The sequence below is a fragment of the Mastomys coucha genome, unplaced genomic scaffold, assembly GCF_008632895.1.
Source record: "Mastomys coucha isolate ucsf_1 unplaced genomic scaffold, UCSF_Mcou_1 pScaffold21, whole genome shotgun sequence".
Lineage (NCBI taxonomy): Eukaryota > Metazoa > Chordata > Mammalia > Rodentia > Muridae > Mastomys > Mastomys coucha.
In genome coordinates this window covers 161518967-161541938 of record NW_022196904.1, presented here as the reverse complement: position 1 = coordinate 161541938, position 22972 = coordinate 161518967, and the positions used below count along the sequence as shown (strand labels likewise).

The following is a 22972-nucleotide window of genomic DNA, read 5'->3' as shown; positions in this document are numbered from 1 at the left end:
TTTTGGAGATAAGCTCTCACTATAATTTCCCTGGCTGGCCTAGAGTTTGCTTTGTAGACCAAGCTGGCCTACACCTCAGAAATCCATCTACCCATGCCTCCCAAGTGTTGATTAAATGAGCATCGCCACGCCTGACTTGGTAGCAGTTTTTAACCATGAAGTAGGGTTATTCTTAACTTCCTTTCATAGGCCATTGCTAAGAAGAATATTTATGCCTGTTATATTTCTACAGTGTTAAAAAAAAAAACTGTAACTATTTTAAAAACTTGAAATAAAGCCAGACAGTGGTGGCGAGCGCCTTTAATCCTAGTACTTGGGAAGCAGAGGCAGGCGATTTCTGAGTTCGAGGCCAGCCTGGTTTACAGAGTGAGTTCCAGGACAGCCAGTGCTACTCAGAGAAACCCTGTCTTGAAAAAAAAAAAACCTTGAAATAAAAGAAGTGACTTTCAAAACAGTGGTGGTTACCTCAACCTTGGATTATAAAGGAGGCTAACAACAGGAAGGCTGGTCATGCGAAAGAATAAGTAGACCCGCTGGCTGAGGTCACAGGGTCATTGCAAGTCAGACTGAGCAACTGTGATCAGGAAATTTAATGCTTTTTCCCATGGGTAGTAGGAAGCCACAGTGATCTTTAGGTTTTGTTCATTTTATTCCTTGGGTGCATGTGTGTTTCGTAGTATGAATGTGCTATGATGCAAGTATAGAGCTCAGAGAACTCCCATGAGGTCTTGATGGGAGGCACGCAGTGAGACCTCTTGCCAGCCTCATCAGAGATATTTGAACAGGGAGTCAAAAAAATGTACATTTCCACCTCAAATATTTGGCAATTTCATAGTTTAAGAATTGTCACATTAGTAAGGCAACAAAGAGAGGCTGGCCAGGTACAGGTGCCGTTGGAAGATTGATAGTCCTTATTTTGGATTTAAAATTATATGATTTCATTTTAGGCTTTTTTGAAACAGACTCCAAGTGGTCCAGGCTAACTTCTAACTTGAGTGTAGCAGGGAGTGACTTTGAACTTTTTCCTCCAAAGCTGGGATTAAATACATATGCCACCATACCTGGTTCCCCCTCCCCCAATTCTTTGTAACTTAATGTGAAATTTAAGGTTCTAATGTTTTCATGTGTATGTATGTGTTACTAGTGTATGCATGTATACCACACAGAGACCAAAGGGATTAATGGCAGTTACAGGTGGTTGTGAGCTACTTGGTCCGGGGGCTGGGAACAAAAGGCTGATCTCTATAGGAGCAGCAGCACTTCAGCATCCCTGCCTCTGACACGAGATTTAAAAACTAGCATGTTTCTAATTATGTGCCTGTGGTGGGTATATTATGTAGCCATGTGGAGGAACCCAGCGAGCTGGAGGTGTGGGATGCCCTGAATCTGGAGTTACAGCATCCCTATTTTTGAGCATCCCTAGAGATTGTGAGCCACCATATCCTGTTACCTTTAGATTTAGTTACATTTAGATACATTTAGATACCCAAACTCACACTCACACACACTCTCCCTCTCTCCTTCCCTCCTTCCCTCCTTCCCCCTTCCCTCCTCCCTCCCTCCCTTCCTCCCCTCCTCCCTTCCTCACTCCCTCCCTCATTTTTGAGACAGGGTTCTTGCTGTCTAGTCCAGGCAGCCTCCAACTTTTAATCCTCCTGCCTCAGCCTCCCAAGTCTGTGATTACAGCTTGTGCCACCATATCTATATCTTTTACAGCATCTCATTATTTAGCCCCAGCTGGCCTGGAATTTGCTATGGAAATAACAACTATTGCTCATTGTTGTTCAAGAACAACAGCTACTAAGGTAGGGCTGCACATGCCTTTGAATGAAAGTGAACACTTTGGTGGATGGTCTTTTTTAAATTGCTGGGCTTTGTGTAGGCCTTATGTGACCCGCTGCTGATCTTGAAAATGTATCCCCCCCCCCCCAATATCTGCTCTAGATAACAACTATCTCTCCTGGGTGGAGCTGGGTGTGGTGGAGAATGCCTTTAATCTCAGCTCTAGGAATTCAAGCTCTGCATTTGAAGCCCTCCTGGTCCACAATAGATAGTTCCGGGCCAGCCTGGACTCTACTGAGACCCTTTCTGAAAACAAAAACCAAACAGAAAGAGAAGAAATTGTGTCTGTCTCCCTGTCTAAATCTCTGAACACAATGCAAGTGTCGCATTGGGCAGTCCGCCTGAGCTCATGGCAGGAGTGTCACACCTGTCTTCCTAAGAGCAGGCTGTGTGGCTGTGTGTGATGTTCTTGTCCGGCTGGAGATCACCACTGCCCATTGTCTATGGTTTCCTATGATCTCATTCTCTCGAGTCCCCATTCACTTGCCTGCACTGTATATTGTATTGCATGCGTCCTTTTTTCCACTTCATCACTCGCTTAGAATTTGCCTTTACAATTGCTGATCCAGGCTGTGCAGGGAATTAGCTGCAGTAACAATGTGTTCTGCTGTACACATACACACAGTCATACCAGTAAAAAAAGAAAAAGAAAAAAAGAAAATTGAGAAAATCATTTCAATGTGCTGATGGGTCGTACTGTGTGTTGAGATGGTCATCAAAGAAAAATCATTTTAAATAAAGCTTTCAACATAGCAGTGCTTTCAAAGCCTGCGTGTGACTGCCAGAGAAAGAGAGAGGAAAAAAAGAGTATAAAATCAAAGGCATAATAAATGCATCTCTTAACTCTTTTGGCTTGGGGTTTTAGTTAATTTTTTATTGCTGTGCTAAGACACCAGGAGAAGGCAGTTCGAAAAGGGTTTATTTGGAGGCTTACAGTTTCAGAAGGTGAGTCTGTGACCCTCATGTCAGGGACCATGGCAGCAAGCAGGCAGACAGGCATGGATTTTAAGAGGTGGCTTATAATGAAACACATGCGGATGCCCTGGGGAAATAGCTCTGTCAAGTGTTTGCTGAGGTCCTGAGTTCAGATCCCTAGCATCCATGCAAGAGCTAAAGCCACAGTACTCGTCTGCAATCCTTGTGCTGAGGAAGAGGTGGATCACTGGAGCTCACAGTTCCTAGCCAACTTGATGAACTCCACTTTCAGTGAGAGTTCCTGCCTCAAAAGATGAGCGGAGCGGGCTGCAGAGGTGGCTCAGGAGTTGAGAGCACTGGCTGCTCTTACAGAGGACTCAGGTTCAATTCCCAGCAACCCCACAGCAGCTTATAACTGTCTGTAACATCAGTTCCAGGGAATCCTATCTGTCACACTGACATACATGTGGGCAAAACATCGATGCCTATGAGAAATAAAGTTAATTTTTAAAAAAGGTAAGCTGGGGAACAATTAAGGAAGATCCCAGCATCAACCTCTGCCCTCCACACACATGCACATACATGCTCATACAAAATACATGTGTACAATAGGACAATTAAAATAGCAATGTGGCCAAAAACATAATGTAGAGATCTGGGTGTGATGGTGTATGTCTATAATCCTAGACCTTGAGAGGTTAAGAGATAGCCAGTTCAAGGCCAGCCTGATCTACCGAGTGAATGATTGGTAGCCTGAGCTACATACTAAGATAATGTGTTTTAAAAAGATAATAATAAAATGTCAGGGGACTCAGTAGTTAAGAGCACTTGTTCTTGCAGAGCATCTGGATTTGGTTACCAGCACCTACATGATGGTTCACAATGATCTATAACTTCAGTTTCAAGAGATTTGATTTCTTCTTCTGACCTCCGAGGGCACTAGACTCACATGTAATGCACATGCACACAAGCAGGCAAAACATTCACTGACCTGAAATGAAATAAGTAAATCTACAAAAGAAATGCAGAGGGGGAAAAAATAAGTACTATTGTACCCAAAGAATAATAATCTTTTTTTGTGACAATTCTGTTCTTCCCCATAAAAACCCAAAGAAATATTATATTAACTGGCTTTTTAATTCCTGTGAATTAAATACTCAGCTTAAGTACCTAAGGGGTAAAAGATTTATTTTGGCTAAGGTTGTATGTATGTATGTATGTATGTATGTATGTATGTATGTATGTATTAGGGTGGTGCTTCTGGTCCATGTGCACATAGAGGTCAGAGGACAATCTGCTAAGGCAGTTCTCGCCTACCATTTGGGTCTTGGGTTGAACTCAGGTTGCCAGGCTTAGAGGCAAACACCTTCACCTGCTGAGCATCCCCTGCCCAGGTCACCGCCCATGTCAATGCCATTGGGAGGGAAGGTGAGGAGTTCATGTCCTGGCATCCAGCAACTTACCTTCTTTTTCAATCCAGTAGACCTCTAACCTGCTGTATAGTGCTGTCCACTTCAAGGTGAGTCCCTGTCCACATTCTGGCTGGATCTTTTGCCTCATTTAATCCTTTCTGGAAACTTCCACACTGATGCACTCGGAAATGTATTTCATTGATCTCCTAAGCAGGTTTAAGTCCAGTCAAATTGGTCATCGCAGAGTCTTACCAGTGTGTTATATAATTCTCAAGAGATTTGGGCATTGACTTTGAAAACAAAGGGATTTCATGAGCTTTTCTGGTCAGGAGAGGCATGGTTTGGACAGAGTCTTCTGTTTCCCCCTCAGGATCACCCAGTACACTCCGTATCAGCCAGAGGTGTCTCAGGGGAGGCTGGAGAGTTTACTCAACTACCAGACCATGGTATCTGATATCACAGGCTTGGACATGGCCAATGCCTCCCTGCTGGATGAGGCAACCGCGGCTGCAGAGGCGATGCAGCTGTGCCACAGGTGAGAGGTTCTGAGGGAGAGCCCCTCCAGAAGAGAGGCATCCATGTTGCTATTCATCATTGAAGGAAGTCAGGACAGGAACTCAAACAGGGCAGGAAACAGGAGCTGATGCTAAAACTCTGGGGCAGTCTGTGTTGTTTGCTGGCTTGCTAACTTTGTTTCCATTCCTTTCCCCCGACCCCAACCCCCAATTCCCCACTTCTTCTGCAGCACATAATCTCAGGGCCATGGGTACCCTCTGACACTTAGTTGTTTTCTCAGGCCTTGACTTTTTTGAAATCATGAGGACTTGAACTCAGCTCTTCCTGCCCCTACCTATAGGTGGTGTCGTTTCAGGCGCATACCTCTCCACCTGTTTTTCCTTCCTATTTCACAGTATATTTTGAACACCTTATTCTTACTTAGCTTTCTAGAATAGGACTTTGGGTTTTTTGTTGTTGTTGCTTTGTTTTGTGCACTCGTGTGTGAGTGTGTGTGTGTGTGATATGCACAGGTGCCTAAGGAAGTCAGAAGGTGTCAGATCCCCTTGGAGCCACCCAACATAGCTTTGGGCAGTAAACTTGGTTCCTCTGGAAGAGCATCAAGTGCTCTCCATCACTGAGCCATCTCTCCAGCCCCTAGACAGGACTTTTCTTGCATCTGTGGCATGGAAGTGACATGGTTATTTAACCTCACATCTGCCTATACACATTTAGTTTATGTGCGCTATCTTCTGTTACTAGAAATTACTATGCGTGTCCCTAAGATAAATCTTCTTCAGGAATTCTAGTTATTTCCTGAGCATCCATTTCCAGAAGTTACCAGGTCATGGGATACAGTTAACAATCACTCTACAGTCCCCTTTCCTTCAGTCTCTGCCTCGGAAGAGGATTGGAACATATCTTCCTGGAAGAATTCACACGTAGGTTGGGAAACATGCCCACATTTGTGGTGTTTCCTAAGAACTGGAGCCTCTGTCCCCGAGTGCCCAAGTGAGTTTATTTCTTGGAGTCCACAGGTAATGTAGAGTACAGGCAGGTACAGGCTCCCTCAAGGTATGAAAATCCTTGTGGTGGATCCCACTCTGATGGGCCCTTTGATTCCTTAGCAGCACGGAGGGTAAGTTCAGGTTCTTCATAGAAGATACACAGGCACACGGGATGGCAATCTACATATGTTCTCTGTATTCTCAGCTTTTTATTGATTTTTAGTAAATTTTGTTCCCTCCTTCTAAATTTTAAAATTACTCTTTGTCCTTTTAGGCAGGTTGTCATGATCCAGGATGGCCTGGAATTCACTGTATAGCTTAGGTTGGCCTTGAGCTTCTGACATTTCTTATATATTATACATATACATTATATACTTCATATATGTTATACTATATTATATACTATATATATATACGTGTGTGTGTGTGTGTGTGTGTGTGTGTGTGTGTGTGTGTGTGTGTGTGTAAGATTCAGACCCAGGGTCTGTTCCATGCTAGGGAAGCACTCTCGCAGCTAAGACACAACCCTGGCTCCTCTGTAGCTTTGACCTCACACTCACAGATGTTGCGGTCTTCTTTCTTTGCTTATTTGATTGTTTGGGTGAAGGGTTTCCTGCTTGCCCTGCAGGGCCAGCCTTGGGCTGCCTTGAGGTGATGGGATGCTCTCCCTCAGTAACTGCTTCTTTCTCCTTAGGTCTGCATGTAGATTAGCTTTTGTAAAGCAACCAGAAGAGTTCAAGTGTGTGTATGTGTGTGTGTGGTGTGTGTATGCACACATGCATGCCATGATACACATGTAGAAGCTAGAAGGTCTGGGAATCGTCATTATTCTCCCACTTCGTGGAAGCAGGGTCTGTCTTGTCTCTGCCCACCTGAGACTCTAAGCTGAAATACCTCTTGTGACAATGAGATATATTACTTTATGAGACTTTTTTTTTGTAGTGGTTTCAGTTTCCCCTTATGTCTAATATCGTTCCTTTTCTTTTTATCATGGTATTGAGTTTTTAAAAACTGAATTGATTTTTGTTAAGTTACGTTGGAACGGGGTTGAATGTCACGGGATTGCCATCAGGAACTCTGAGTCACTCATTGCTCAGTTCTCTTTATAGTATGCTTAGAGTTTCCCTCACTGCTTTTGGTGCTGGAGAAGTGGCTCAGTGGGTAGAGAACTTAACTGGGTTGATCACCGGCACTACCTACACTAGCCATAAAGGCTCACACTCTGCACCGTGGAGGCAGAGGCAGGAGGATCAGAAGTTCAATAGAGTTAGTTGGAGGCCAAACTGGAATACCTAAGAAGGAAAAAAAAAAACTTCTTTGATATTTGGAAACTCCTTTGGATATCTTCAAGTTTAAATGTGCTTTTTCTTTTCAACAGACACAACAAGAGGAAGAAGTTTTTCATTGATCCTCGCTGCCACCCACAGACAATAGCTGTTGTCCAGACTCGAGCCAAGTAATTGACTTAATTTGTGTTCTGAGCCAAGGGTAATATCATATTATCTCTACCTTGTCTCTCTTTCCCACTTCCAGTCTGGTTGGAAGTGGACCTGTTTTATACTGAATTTGGTGAGTTTGCTCCCCCCCCAACTTTCTCCCGTGATGCTTCTGCCAAGCCCCTCATCAGTACTGAGGGACAAACACATGTGGAGTTCATTGGCCTTTGCACTATCGTAAGTTCCCAAGCTGTTCTGTTAACTTTTGGTAAACTTTAAAATATTAAAATCAGCTTGAGGCAGGAAGATTTCAAGTCTGTGGCCAGAATGAGCTGTCACACAGTACGAACCTGTCCCAAAGTAGAGATTAGGGCTATAGCTCAGCGATAGGCCTCATTTGAGGCCCTGGGTTCAATCCCTAGTACCATAAAGGGAAAGAGTCAGAGGACCTGTCTAACAATAAATAAATATATCAACAAAAGATGAAATAACGTAACTCCAGCAATGTTTTGGACAGTTGGAAAAGCAGAGAGCTCACACATACCTGCCTTCGCCATGGTCTCCTGTGTGCTATGTGATGTTGTTGCTAAGGAAACCACACAACGCGTAAGAACCAGTTTGATTAGTTCTATGTGCCTTTGCATCGTTTAGTCCTGTTACCAACTAAAACATCCCTGGCCCAGTCATTACTGCATCTGCTTTCTGCTTTGGCAATGTGGGGCATTCTTCTGACCCACACTGCCCTTCAGAAGGGATTGGAGTTGTAGTTAGAAGGTTTTAAGAATCTAAGGAGCCAGGCAGTGGTGGTGCACACGCCTTAAATCCCAGCACTTGGGAGGCAGAGACAGGGGGATTTCTGAGTTCGAGGCCAGCCTGGTCTACAGAGTGAGTTCCAGGACATCCAGGGCTAAACAGAGAAACCCTGTCTCGAAAAACCAAAAAAAAAAAAAAAAATCTAAGGAAATCCTTGTTGCCATCTGGATGTGTTTCATTTACCATAGCTGAGCTGGAAATGTCACAGAGATGGCTTTGTTGTAAGGGTTGGATCTTTAGCTCTAGGAGGTGGTGCTCCTGCCAGGAGTAGGTTCTCACAGGGAGTTGAGAGAGGGGAGTGGGAAGGACAGAAGAGAGACAGAAGAGTGAAGCATGCATGTGCGTTGGTGTGGAGCACTGTTAATGAGCCAGGTATAAGAAGAGTGAGGCTGGATGCAACCTAGGGAAAGAGAAGAAAATGAATACAATCTACCTGGGGACAAGCTGCCACCAATTATATTTTCTGGAGCAGTGTAATGGCTCCAGAGATGGGTCAGCAGCCTGACAGCCCGAGTTTTATCACCACAAGCCATGGTGGAAAGAGAGAGTTCACTCTCCAAAGTTACCTCTAACTTCTACACATGTACTTGGCACATGTGTATCTGCACTAATGAGCACATCACACACACACACACACACACACACAGGGACACGCATGCATTCATGCATCATAACAAAGAGGACCAATTTTCCCTTGTACTTTCAGATATAGGGGGGTGCTGGTCGAGTTGAAGTTACCCCATGAAATGGATTTCAGTGGCAAAGATGTCAGTGGGGTTCTGTTCCAGTATCCAGACACCGAGGGGAAGGTGGAGGACTTCACGGAACTCGTAGAAAGAGCCCATCAGACTGGGGTAGGTAAGCCCCCGGTTGAGGTTTAGGAAGCTACGTCCCCATTTCCATATCTGTCTGTCTTTGCAATAATCACGTGGAATGATGACATCTTCCCCCACTCCTTCCTCTTCATAACTGTCACCAATCCCTGGCCCTCAGTAGGCATGCAGTCAATATTCTTTGCATGAATGCACAAGCAAATGCAATTCCCAGAAATGCCCCCTCCTAGCCAGTCCTTCTGTAGTAGAGCTAACTCCTGTCCACTCAGGATACGGTGATAACCTTGACCTCTTCTCCATTTCCTCCCCAGAGCCTTACCTGCTGCGCTACTGACCTTTTAGCGCTGTGTATTTTGAGGCCACCTGGAGAGTTCGGAGTGGACATTGCCCTGGGCAATTCCCAGAGATTTGGAGTGCCACTGGGCTATGGCGGACCTCATGCAGCATTTTTTGCTGTCAGAGAAAACTTGGTGAGGATGATGCCTGGAAGGATGGTGGGTGTGACAAGGTAAAGCTTTACACCCCCTTACTGTGAGCTCAACCTCCCCTGATCCTTTTCTCTCCTTCATAAAGATTCCTTGTCATTTTGTGGATGTCCATGAGTGTATACCATGTGTGCCTAGGGATCCAAGGAGACCAGAAAAGGGCCTTGGATCCCCTTGGAGCTACAGGCAGTTCAGAGCTGCCTAGCGTGGGTGCTAGGGAATGAATTCAGCTCCTCTAGAGGAGCAGCAAGTGAGCAACAGCTGAGCCCCCTCCCTTCCCCTGCTCTTTTTCTCTGATGTCGCTCTAAACTTAATTGGTCCATGTCAAGTAGATTAAAAACAAGAGTAACACAGATTAAGAAAAGGGAACCCACCTGGGCTATGTTCTGTACAGCATTATTCAGACAGCTGCAAAGGTGTGTGTACCCTTTGTAAGGTATTAGTGGAATCACATACAGGCAATAGCTTGATAGATGCAGACATCTATCAAGACCTGCATATTTTAAATGTATTGTGCCTAACCACGATTCAAAATATCACTTTTAAAATATTTCTTTCTTAAATTACACATTGTGGAAGGAAGAACTCATTTTTGCATTAAAAGCACAGATTTAGTGTGACCCAAATAGGTTTCTGGAGGTTCCTGCCATGTGGCTTTTGGTCTCAATGGTGTCTCTCTGACTGGTGCTTCTTATTTTTTTTAAAAAAAAATTATTTAATCTTTATTTATTTTACACTCCAGATTTTATTCCCCCCCCAGTCCACCCCCCAACTGTTCCCATAATTCCTCCCGCCCCTCTGTCTCCACAAGGATGCCCCCACTAGCCCACCCTCCACCCCACCAGACCTCTAAACTCCCTGGGGCCTCCAGTCCCCTGAGGGTTAGGTGCATCTTCTCTGACTGAACGAGACCCGGCAGTGCTCTGCTGTATATGTGTTGGGGGCCTCATATCAGCTGCCTGCTCATATCTTCTGGTGCCTGGTTGGTGGTCCAGTGTTTGAGAGATCTTGGGATCCAGGTTGAGACCTCTGGTCCTCCTACAGGGTTGCCTTCCTCCTCAGCTTCTTCCAGCCTTTCCCTAATTCAACACAGGGGTCAGCAGCTTCTGTCAATTAGTTGGGTGCAAATATCTGCATCTGACTCTTTCTGCTGCTTGTTGGGTCTTCCAGAGTGCAGTCATGCTAGGTCCCTTTTTGTGAGCACTCCATAGTCTCCTTAATAGTGTCAGGCCTTGGGATCTTCCCTTGAGCTGGATCCCACTTTGGGCCTGTTGCTGGACCTTCTTTTCCTCAGACTCCTCTCCATTTCCATCCCTGCGGTTCCTTCAGACAGGAACAATTATGGCTCAGAGTACTGACTATGGGATCTCTCACTTGATGCCCTGTCTTTCTCCTGGAGATGGGCTCTATAAATTCCCTCACCCCACTGTAGGGCATTTTATCTAAGGTCCCTCCCTTTGAGTCCTGAGAGTCTCTCACCTCCCAGGTCTCTGGTACATTCAGGAGGGTCCCCCAACCTTCTACCTCCTGAGGTTGCCTGTTTCCATTCTTTCTGCTGGCCCTCAGGGCTTCAGTCCTTTTCCCTCACCCAATACCAGATCATGTTCCCCTTTTCTCCCCTCCCCATCCACTTTCCCTTCCAGGTCCCCCCCCTCTTTCTCCCTCCCACTTTGTGGTTGCTTCTCCCTCCCAAGTGGGACTGAGGCATCTTTACTTGGGCCCTTCATCTTGTTGACCTTTTTGAGTTCTGTGGTTTGTATCCTGGGTATTCTGTACTTTTTTGGCTAACATCCACTTATTAGTGAGTACATACCATGCATGTCCATTTGGGTCTGAGTAACCTCACTCAGGATATTTTCTAGTTCCATCCATTTGCCTGCAAAACTCAGGGTGTCCTTGTTCTTAATAGCTGAGTAGTATTCCATTGTGTAAATGAACCACATTTTCTCTATCTATTCTTCTGTTGTGGGACATCTGAGTTGTTTCCAGCTTCTGGCTATCACAAACAAGGCCACTATGAACATAGTGGAACACGTGCCCCTGTGACATCGCGGGGCATCTTTTAGGTATATGCCCAAGAGTGGTATTGCTAGGTCTTCAGGTAGATCTATTTCCAATTTTCTGAGGAACCTCCAGATTGATTTCCAGAGTGGTTGTATCAGTTTGCAATCCCACCAGCAATGGAGGAGTGTCCCTCTTTCTCCACATCCTTGACAACATGTGCTGTCACCTGAAGTTTTGACCTTAGCCATTCTGATTGGTGTAAGGTGGAATCTCAGGGTCATTTTGATTTGCATTTCTCTGATAACTAAGGACTTTGAACATTTCTTTAAATGCTTCTCAGCCATTTGAGATTCCTCTGTTGAGAATTCTCTGTTTAGTTCTATACCCCATTTATTGATGTGCTTCTTAAGTTAAGAATTTAGAAGAATTCCAGGATTCTTACTAGGGAAATATCTCAATATATATCTATATAAATTGTATATCAATATACCTACACACACACACACACACACACACACACACACATATATATATATATATATATATATATATATATATATATGGGACTATGATAAATATATATACATATACACATACATATAGCTTATGTAGATGTGTATATAGTTTATGATATATATACATACATATATACAGTTTTTACATATATATGTATCTATGTGTACATATATATATGTATCTATGTATGAGGAAAAATTTTTACTCAGCAAGTAGTGAGACTGTTAGTGGTCTTTTCAGTTTCCATCCAGTCTCTTCAAACCTCCAGTGAAGAAATACTGTCTTCTCAGGTCATCACCCTTCCGTTTCATCAGCCATGAAGACTGGAGTGACATATAATCCTTGGTCCCCATCATCCTGTGAGACAGAGTGATTCCTGGGAAATCGCCTTTCACTCTTCCAGGCTTTATTTTGTATAACTCAGTGCCTCAAAGTCCAAATTGAAAATTTATTGTGCTAGTAGAAGGGGGCCACTTGGAAATTAGTTTTTATGAACTTTACCCACACAAACCTACTGCATTCACTTCAGTTGGGAAAGCAAACCCATCTATGGCAGGAGTTCTCAACCTTCCTAGTGCTGCAACCCTTAAATATAGTTTCTCATGTGGTGGTAACCCCCGCAACCATAAAATAATTTCTGTTGCTACTTCATGACTTTAATTTTGCTACCGTTGTTAGACATAATATAAATGTAAATAAGCAGGATATCTGGTATTTGACCCCGTAAAAGGGTCATTTACCTCAAAGGGGTTGTGATCCACAGGTCGGGAACCTGGTTGAGAACTGCTGTTCTAAGGCAATCCGGGTTCTTTGATCATCTGTGTTGACTGGAAGTATTGTCTTGATCCAGGGACGCCACAGGGAAAGAAGTGTATCGCCTTGCTCTTCAGACCAGAGAACAACACATCCGGAGAGACAAAGCCACCAGCAACATCTGTACCGCCCAGGTAAGTGTCATATCCAATGCTGTGAGGAGCTCACTCACTCGCTCTCTCACTTCCTCATTCAGTCGCCACCTACTGGCGAGCACGTAGGATCTTACAAACCAGGAAGCCTGGTCTTGTATGTCACGTGGTCTTGCATCGTGCTGCGTTTCTGTGTCACATGGTCTTGTATGGCATTGCATTTCTATGTCTCTGGCATTGCCTAGGCATTCATTTTGGCATCAGTAACAAAACAATAAAAAGTACAACATTGGGGCTAGAGAAATGGCTCCGTAGTTAAGAGTGCTTGCTGCTTCTCCAGAAGATCCGAGTCGGGTTCCCAGAACCCAAGTTGGGAGGCTCGCAGCTGCCAGTGCTGCAGCTCGGATGGATCCAAAGCCCTTTTCTGGTCTGTGAGTATACCCAAACACATGTGGCATGCGTTCTAATAGACACACACACAAACACACCTATACATAAATAAAAGTAAATCTTAAGAAATACACTATTGGTGGGGTTTTTTTTGCCTAAAATCACACCTTTGACGTCTTGAACTGATTAAGTTCAGAGAAAGGATAAAGGGATGCTCTTTAATTTCCACGTGCTTCGAGTGTGTTTATCAAGGAAGAGTGTGTCGCATGGTCTCTCGAACTCTTGGCCATGGGCAGTCCATATGGACACCATTTCTTTGAGCTACAATGGAAGATCTCCAAGAAGTAAGCCAGGAGGGCAGAGGTGACAGGTGACAGGGTAGAGCTGAGCTCCTTGAGTTGCTTCAGGATTTGAGTCGGGTTCTAGAAATTTAGCCAAGGCTCGGCACGAGTGGTACACACACACACACACACACACACACACACACACACACACACACTCAAAACATCAAAATAGGTAAAGCCGGGTGTGGTGGTGCATGTCTTTAATCCCAGCACTCAGGAGAGGAGCAGGAGGGTCTCTGATTCTCTGGAAGAGTAGCCAGTGCTCTTCACTACTGAGCCATCTCTCCAGCAACTATTCTGTTTGTTTGTTTTTTTTTTTAATATAGGTATATATACACGAACATTTGTGTGTGTGAGTGTAGGTGCATGTGTGTCATGACACACATGTGGAGGTCAGAGGACAGCTTGCACGAGTCAGTTCTCTCCTTCCACCGAGGAGGAATCTAGAGCTCAAACTCAGGCCATCAGGCAAGCAAGCTCTTCTTCCACCTGCTGAGCCATCTTGCTGGTCCTGTTGCTTCAACGTTTGAAAATTATTTCCCAAGTGCACCTGGACTGTGTACAATGAACAATGTTATATTACTACTTCTTCTTCATTTACTCTAGCTTATGTATGGCTCATTTCATCATTTTTTCTGCATATTTTACAGAAGTTATGAAAATGGTGTATATAAAAAACCTGAAAGAAAATCATATTTGCCCTGGGGATGATGGCAATCTGTCTTCCCTCGTTTTTATCTTTTCTTTTTGCAGATTGTCTAGTTCCTTATTCATTTTCCTTACATGGAAAATGTAAGCAGTCAGTGGCTCATAGTCCTCCAGTGCTTTTGTCTTTGCAAAGCACACAGTTGCCCTTCTGCCAAGATGCGGCTAGCCTTTCCTGGCCTTTATCCTCTGCCCTGTCTTCTGGTATTTTCTGCAGCTGCTTCTGTCAGCTGTTGCTTGTTCTTCTTGGTCCTGCGTGTGGTCCACCATAAACTGCTTAGATTTGCATCATTGATGGAACTTGGCTACTTCTTTCTTTTAATTTCTGAAAGTTAATGGATTATACTTTAAAAATCTTTCTATGAACATGTGGCCTAACTGATATCAAAATTATCATCATGTTTTGTGCCCCCTGTCTCCTTTTTCTTTGAAACAGGGCCTCATTGTATCCCAGGGATCCCTCAAAGCCACTGTATAACTAAGAATACTCTTAAATTTCTCATCCTTCCAGCCTCTAGCACTTGGGAGGTAGAGGCAGGAAGATCATGATTTCATTTCAAGGCCACCCTGGGGAGCACAATGAGACCAATTCCCCTAAAGAAAAATAATAGAGATTGATTTTCACTATATAAAATGATGTGTGTGCTATATGAGATGCAGAAGCCTAGGCAGTGGTTCTCAACTTTCCCAAAACTGTGATCCTTTATTACAGTTCCTCATGATATGAGACCCCCCCAACCATAAAGTTATTCTCATTGCTACTTCATAACTGCAATTTTGCTACTGTTGTGAATTGTAATATAAGTATTTATGTTTTCTGATAGTCTTACTCGATCCCTGTGAAAGTCATTTATCCTCCCAAAGGTATCTGCTGGTGTAGGCCAGAGGCCAGATTGGATCTAGAACAATGGATACTTGGTCTGATCAGAATGTGTATGTATGCTCAAAGCTTTTAAAAAAGGAAATGGAAAAGAAATGTTTAAAAATCTTCCTGAAAGCTGGGTGTGGAGGTACATGCCCGAAATCTCTGCCGTAGGGAGACTGAGGCAGGAGGATTCGAATTCAAGGCCAGCCTGAGGCAAACAGCAAGACCCAGTTAACGATGGTAAAAAGTACCACAAATGAGATGTTTCAGTGGGTAGAGGTCTCTGCACACAGGCCTCCCAGTTAACAATGATTAAAAAGTACCACACATGAGATGTTTCAGTGGGTAGAGGTCTCTGCACACAGGCCTCCCAGTTAACAATGATTAAAAAGTACCACAAATGAGATGTTTCCGTGGGTAGAGGTCTCTGCACACAGGCCTCCCAGTTAACAATGATTAAAAAGTACCACAAATGAGATGTTTCCGTGGGTAGAGGTCTCTTCACACAGGCCTCGTGACCAAGTTCCATCCCCACAGCCTGTCACAAAGTAGCAGGAGACAACTGGCTCCCAAGAGTTGTCATCTTACTTCTGCATGTTGTCCTTTCTCTCTCTCTCTCTCTCTCTCTCTCTCTCTCTCTCTCTCTCTCTCTCTCTCTCTCTTTCAAGCACACACAAATAAATGAATATTAATATATGTAGATCAATACACATATGTACACACACGAGTCTATAAATGTAAATATATTTAGTTGTTAAAAATTGCAGAGTCTGCCAGGTGTACTCAGGAGGCCGAAGTTGGCAGATCTCTGAGTTTGAGGGCAGCTTAGTCTACGTAGTGACTTTGAGGTCAGCAAGGTCTGCAAAGAGAGTTCTTGTCTCAAACAAAACAAAAAGAAATAAATTACAAGGTCTGGGAAGATGACTCTGTGTTAAGATCTCTTATTAATCTTGCAGAGGGCATGGGTTCAGTTCTTAGCATCTATGTGATGGCTCACAACTGTCTACAATTTCAGATGTAAGGGATCTGATTCCTTTTCTGACCTCCATGGATTCTTGCATGCATGTGGTGCACATACATACCCTCAGACACACATATATGTAAAATTAAGTGAATGCCTACTTTAAAACTACACTTATTTGCCGGGCAGTGGTGGCGCATGCCTTTAATCCCAGCACTTGGGAGGCAGAGACAGGCAGATTTCTGAGTTCAAGGCCAGCCTGGTCTACAGAGTGAGTTCCAGGACAGCCAGGACTATACAGGGTTTCTGTCTTGAAAAAAACAAAAATACAAACAACAAAAATTACATTTATTTGTTTAGTGAACTGATTCTTAACCTGTGGGTCATGACCCTTCAGGGGTTACATCAGATGTCCTACATATCAGATAGTTATATCACGATGCACACCAGTAGCAAAATCACAGATCTGAAGGAACAATGAGAATAATTTTATGGCTAAGGTCATCACATGAGGAACTGTACTAAAGGCTTACAGCGTTAGGTTGAGAAGCACTGCTATAGTGCATCTGTCTTGAGTATGGACACACAAATGTCACGGTGCTTATGTGGAGGTCAGGGGACAACCCCAGGTGTCAGATGTTGCATTTCCGTTTCTGGCTTTATGTGGGTTCTGGGGGACCTGATCCAGGGCCTTTCACTTCTTGGTAAGTACCCACTGAGCCATCTCTCCAGGCCTCACTGATCTGTCGATTACTGCAGTTTGCTCTCTTGAGCTTTAGCCTCAGAAGAATTGTATCTTTGCGTTTTTTGAGTGTTTGAACGTGGCTTGTGGTTTTGATTCTTGAAGGAATGTTTAATTGTGTATAAAATCTCAGATCTCATTTTTTCCCATTGAGGCCTTTATTGCTCTACTGTCTTCCAACAGAAGGTATTGCTTGTCAGTGTTGATAGCAGCCTGCTTTCCCTTATGACTGACATGATCCCATTGTACCAGCGCGACCCCTTTATAAGGGCTGGTCGAGGACATAGGCCCTGTTCTCCCTCATGCTGTACAAGCGGTTGTTACAGAGAATGCAGGCAATTCATTCATTTTGGCCCATTTTTTTCTTCAGCTTGGGCATCCTAAGTTCGTAGTCCCTTCCTCCCCCCACCTGTCTTCCTACACATGGTTGATTCTGCAAATGTTCTGTCTCGTTTCAGGCCCTTTTAGCCAACATGGCTGCCATGTTCGCCATTTACCACGGATCCCACGGGCTGAAGCACATTGCTAAAAGGGTTCATAATGCTACTTTGATTTTGTCTGAAGGTGAGTGAGTTATGTTCCCAGCATAACAAGACCGATACGTGCGTCTAAGGACGTGAAGTCTTGGGGTGTGACCCGCACTGAATACAAACTAATGGTCAAATAAGAAACAGGACAGTACTTTCAATATCCATGACAGCAGACAGACTGCTAGGTTTTTCTTTTTCTTTTCTTTCCTTTTCTTTCCCTTTCTTTCCTTCCCTTTCCTTTCCTCTTCTTTTCTTTTCTCTTCAAGACAGGGTCACACTATGCAGGCCCTGGCAGGCCTGCAACTCACCATGTAAGACAAATAGGCTTTGAACTCACCAGAGATACTCCTGTTTCTGCCTCCTGAGTGCCGGGACTCAAGTCACGTGTCACCCCACTCAGTGACTGTTGATATTTGTGGTAGGTGAAGTTCTTAATCTTTCTCGCCCCCAAACCAAACGGAGGACAAACATTTTTGTAAGAAAATGATCAAAAGTCATTCTACAATTTAGAAATAAATAAGCTTATAAACAAATGATTAGTGGACCCATATAATCTCAACTTCATTATTAATTCAGGAACTATTTGAATTGTTGTGTACTTGACAAAGGTAGTACTTATGGTGTGGCTGAAGATAACCTTAAACTCCTGATCCCCTGCCCTTGCTTGCCAAGTTCTGAGATTATAGACATGTGGCCCCACTACACACATACACACACACACACCATTTTATTACTTTTAATTTTTAATTTTTGTGTGGTTTTGGGACTGAAGCCCAGAGCCTTCTGCGTATCCACCACTGAGTTAGCTCTGGGCCCTTGGCCTTTTACTTTGGTAAGGATTAAGAAATGGCAATACCTTATTGTGGTAGCTTTTCATGGATGACAGTTAAACACTGTATCAAAAATTTTAAATTGATTTGGGGAAGATGACCTCACAAACACAAGGCCTTGAATTTAGATCTTCAGACCCCACTAAAGAAGCTGGGGTGTGGCCCAGATTTCAGTACATAGCTGGAATCCCAGGGGTGGGGAAGTACTGACTGAGAGTCCCTGGGGTTTACTAGTCGGCTAGTTCAGCTGAGTTGGTGTAGTCCAGATTTGATCTTTCCCTGCGTCAATAAACAAATATGAGAGGGGTTGAAGAAGATACATCTCACCTCCACACGCATATACATTATACATACAGGAAAGGGCCATTGATTAACAACTTCTAGCTGCTACAACAACAAAAAACAACTTAATTGTACCTACAGTTTATCTAGCTACACTACTATTAGGCATATATCTAAAGGAAGTAACCCAGTAAATGTGAAAGGGTTGTCCATTGAAATCTTATTTACAATAAATAGTCCAACCTTGGACTATTATTGGAAGCAAATTAAATATTTAACAACACATAATTATATTATGTCAAAAACATATAATTACATTATGTTGTATCTATTCAGTTATTAAAAATAATTATGTGGGGATTGATTCATAGATAAGCAAAGACGAGACCTTGTATATTGGCTCATCTCTGTAATCATAGTTAAAATAAGTTGAGGCAGAAAGATGGTCATAAGTTAAGACCAGCCTGATCTACATGGTGAGCTCCGGGATAACCAAGGCTACATAAGAAGAGCCAGATTTTTTTTTTAAAGGTGTTTATTATGAGTTCCAGACCTATGTGAAATTTGGTATAATCTTCCTGTCTCAACTTCCTAATTTATAGGGTTCTAGGCATAATGTTCTTTTTAAAAAGTGTAATCATACATACAGAGAGAGAGACATACATACATACAAAGAGACAGACACACATACAGACACAAACATAAACACACAGATACAGACACACAGAGACACATGCACACATATGAGTGCATGCTCACACAAAGAGATTGTACCCATTTCTTTTTTTGGGGGGGCGGGAGACAGGGTTTCTCTGTGTAGCCTTGGCTGTCCTGGAACTCACTCTGTAGACCAGGCTGGCCTCCAACTCAGAAATCTGCCTGCCTCTGCCTCCCAAGTGCTGGGACTAAAGGCATGCACCACCACTGCCCTGCTACACCCATTTCTAATATGTACATCAAAACATAGGTAGTATTGATTTCTGGTTAGTCTTTTGGCGATTTTTTTCCTTCCTTGTTTGGTATGTCTTTCATGATCTTTCTATAGCATAGCATTCTTCGTTGGCCAGTGAACAACAAGCAGTGGTCACCTCGTGACATCTGTGGTGCTGGTGGCTATTGTGCAGAGCTCTGTCTGAGACGATTATATTCCCTGTCTTGCCTAGGTCTCAAGCGAGCAGGACACCAACTCCAACATGACCTGTTCTTTGACACTTTGAAGGTTCAGTGTGGCTGCTCAGTGAAGGAGGTGTTGGGCAGAGCAGCTCAGAGGCAAATCAACTTTCGACTCTTCGATGACGGCACAGTGAGTCTGGCAATCAGTATTTTTACCAGTTCTTTGTGTCTCCATGCATTGGTGATTTAGAGTCTAGTTTTTTTGTAAACATCAAATTTCTAGCTTGTTCTACTGTGATCTTTTCAAAGGAGAATAACTTGTCCTCAGATTTCTCAAGATTGTTTTTGTACGTGGGACTGCTCATGATGAAGGGCCTGAGTCAGATAACAAAGAGGATTTGGGGGATGAAGAAGCTAACCACGTTTAGTGCCCATGGGAGCATCCTGAAGTCACTGGATGTTAAGTGTCCACAGCTGGCTTTCCAAATTCAAAGCTCAAGTCTGGGATTGGTCCAGTTCCTTTCCCTTAAAGATCAACTTGGCCCTAACGGTTCCCTGGTGTTCCAGAGTGGATGAGGAGTTTAATCAGAACTCTCTCCCTTTTGGTGTCTTGGACATTTTCCTCTGGTGATCTGGAGCTTGCAGCTGATGATTTCCATTTGGTTTTGGTTTTTGTTTCTGTAGCTTGGCATTTCTTTGGATGAAACAGTCACTGAGAAAGATCTGGACGATTTACTGTGGATCTTTGGCTGTGAGTCATCCGCAGTAAGTAAAGACATGTTGTCTCCGTAATGATTATTAAATGTGGTGTCGAGAATGGCTCTGCTCTCTAGTGGGGCAATGGCCATCTATCTTGCTGTTCAAATTATGTCACGGTCTGTCCCTTGTCCCTGTGACGGCTGATAGCTAAAAGTCACTGTTAACAGACCCTACGCAGGCCAGCACATCCAGGCTAGATGGATTATTAGTGGTGCCACACCTTGACTTTAATATAAAGATTTGTGACATTGCATCTTGGTTTCTGTCAATTCTGGGGAGTTATGACACTCATTCATTTAATGAGTAATTCTCAAGGATGTAGTATGTGTCAGATATTGAATGCCCTGAGGTTACGGTGGCAAACTGGACATGGCTGCTGCCTCTACCAAGTATACAGTCCAATGAAGAGGAACCAGACAATCATTACAGCATGGTCTGTGAAGTATCTATGAGCAGAATGGGTCAGCTTCTTACCAGGGCTTGCGCCAGTTCCCTACACTAAGATCGAAACTCGAGTGTGAGGTTTGATATACCAAGATGGTGTGAGAAAAGAGAAGAGTGGGTTCAGATATATATTCTATCCTGGTGAAAACAGCTATGAAAGCCAGGGGGCGGGAATTCCTGTGACACTGAAGCAATACTGTATGACTGAGTGAGTTTCCACAACAGCAAACTATAAGGGATTAGCAAGGCACAGGGTTACCATCCCATAGGATGGAAGTGAAAGAGATGTCAGTGGCTCCCTAGATCGACGCAGAGTCCAAATAGAGCGCTCTGCACTGCTTGTCCCTTGTACATTACTTCAGTGAATATTTGTTTACTGAGTCAGTGAAAGAAAGCTTTTACTATAGAAGTTGAAGCCGGGAGGTGGTGGCGCACGCCTTTAATCCCAGCATTTGGGAGGCAGAGGTGGGCGGATTTCTGAGTTGGAGGCCAGCCTGATCTACAGAGTGAGTTCCAGGACAGCCAGGGCTACACAGAGAAACCCTGTCTCGAAAAACCAAAAAAAAAAAAAAAAAAAAGAAGAAGAAGTTGAAATACCTTCCAGAATACTAAGTGATGATCTTTGGTTGTCCTGATTTAATAAGACCATTTTTCAGCTCTAGAGACTAGTTATAAACTACCAAGAAGCGTCACAATGGTCTCCCGACGTTGAATTTTGTTAAGTAAACAGGACCACGTCAACTCCTTACCTGTAGAACACCAGACTGAGTTTGCTCAAGATCATTGGTCTGTATGCATTTGAGGGATATTTCTGGAGTCATGTATGACTCCAGATAGCCGTGTCTTTCCATTTGTTTTCTGCTGCTGTGATCAAACACTATGACCAAAAGCAACATAGGGGCAGGAAAGTTACAGAACATCATTGAGCCCAGCAGGGCAGGGACTAAGGTCCAGACCAAGGAGAGACACTGCTTATCGGTGTGCTTTCTCACACAACCCAGGCCCACTTGCCCAGGGTGGCAGCAACATACCCCATCCTCCTGCATCAATCCTCAATCAAGAAAATGCCCGGCAGACTTGCCCACGGGCCAGTCCGATGGAGGAAGTCTCTAAGTTGAGAACCCCTCTTCCCAGCTGACTTTAGTCTGGGTCAAGTTCACAAAAGCAAACTGGCACACCATGCTATTAACATAGGGAGGGGTGAGGAACTGCCGTGTATGAAATTAGATGTTCTAGATATAAAATCCTTATGCTCTGCATACATTTTCCCCATTATTGGAGCATCTTCTTGGCTCTCTCGATAATATCACTGATGAACAGATCTTTTTTTTTTTTTTTTTTTTTTTTTTTTTTTTTTTTTTTTTGCTTATTTATTTTGTTGTGCTAGTGATTGAACACACACACCACAAGTAAGGACTTGACTAATGAGATATAACCTGTAATTTACAGCTCTCAGTTGTTTGTTTGTTGGTTGTCTTTTTGGTAGTGTGTACTAGGTTTTAACTGAGGCCATTTTTGTGCCAGGAAACTGATCTGGTCCTGAGTTACACCCACGACTTAAAGAATCTTATTTATTTGTTTGTTTATTTTAATTTGTTTTTTGTTTTAAGTCAAGGTCTAGTGTAACCAAGGGTTTAACAACTTTTGTTTTTAGATGTATTTATTTATTGCTAAGTGTTTTAACACGTGAATATATGTAGTGAGGAGAGGGTGTCTAATTTCCTGTAACGAGAGTTACACAAGGTTGTGGTTCACCACATGGGTCTTGGGAACTGAACTTGGGTCCTCTGAAAGAGCAACTAGTGCTCTTAACCAGTGAGCCATCTCTCCAACCCTATGACAGTGGAATTTTCATCTTTTTGCCTCTGTCTCCCTAGCACCGGGATTGCAGGTGTGTGTCCCATGTCACGCATCTGATCTCTGTTGGTCTATGGAGAAAACCCCTGTATACTTCAGAAGCACTCAACCAAGCGCTACATCCTCAGCCCCTCAGATGTTTTTATTTTAATGAAATGCAAGTCTGCAAGGGTCTGTGCACGCTTCACAGCAGCAGGAAATGAGCCAAGGGAAGCAAGAAGGCAGCTTGATTCAACGTGACGCAGTAGCCAGTGTTGGTTCAAACTTGGGGAGTCTGACCCAGAGAGATTTATTTTAGGCCAGCGGTTCTCAGCCTTCCTAATGCTGCAACCCTTTAATACAGTTTCTCGTGTTATGGTGACTAACCCCCAGCATAAAATAGACGACCCCTGTGAAAGGGTCCTTTGAGCCCAGGGGTTCTGACTTGCAGGTTGAGAGCCACTGTTTTAGGCATATTTAAGCACAGCACCATTTGGTAAAAAAAAAA

The 22972-nt window shown here is 43.6% G+C and overlaps 1 protein-coding gene across 1 annotated transcript in view; it reads left to right on the top strand.

Annotated features, from left to right (window-relative positions):
- Positions 1 to 22972, top strand: part of Gldc (glycine decarboxylase) — an 83749-nt gene that overhangs the window by 22867 nt on the left and 37910 nt on the right. Inside the window, exons 4-11 of the mRNA XM_031390077.1 lie at positions 4540 to 4704; positions 7050 to 7127; positions 8627 to 8774; positions 9065 to 9261; positions 12609 to 12705; positions 17129 to 17234; positions 19476 to 19615; positions 20110 to 20190. Of these exons, the coding sequence (XP_031245937.1) occupies positions 4540 to 4704; positions 7050 to 7127; positions 8627 to 8774; positions 9065 to 9261; positions 12609 to 12705; positions 17129 to 17234; positions 19476 to 19615; positions 20110 to 20190 (1012 nt within the window). The remainder of the gene's footprint in view (positions 1 to 4539; positions 4705 to 7049; positions 7128 to 8626; positions 8775 to 9064; positions 9262 to 12608; positions 12706 to 17128; positions 17235 to 19475; positions 19616 to 20109; positions 20191 to 22972) is intronic.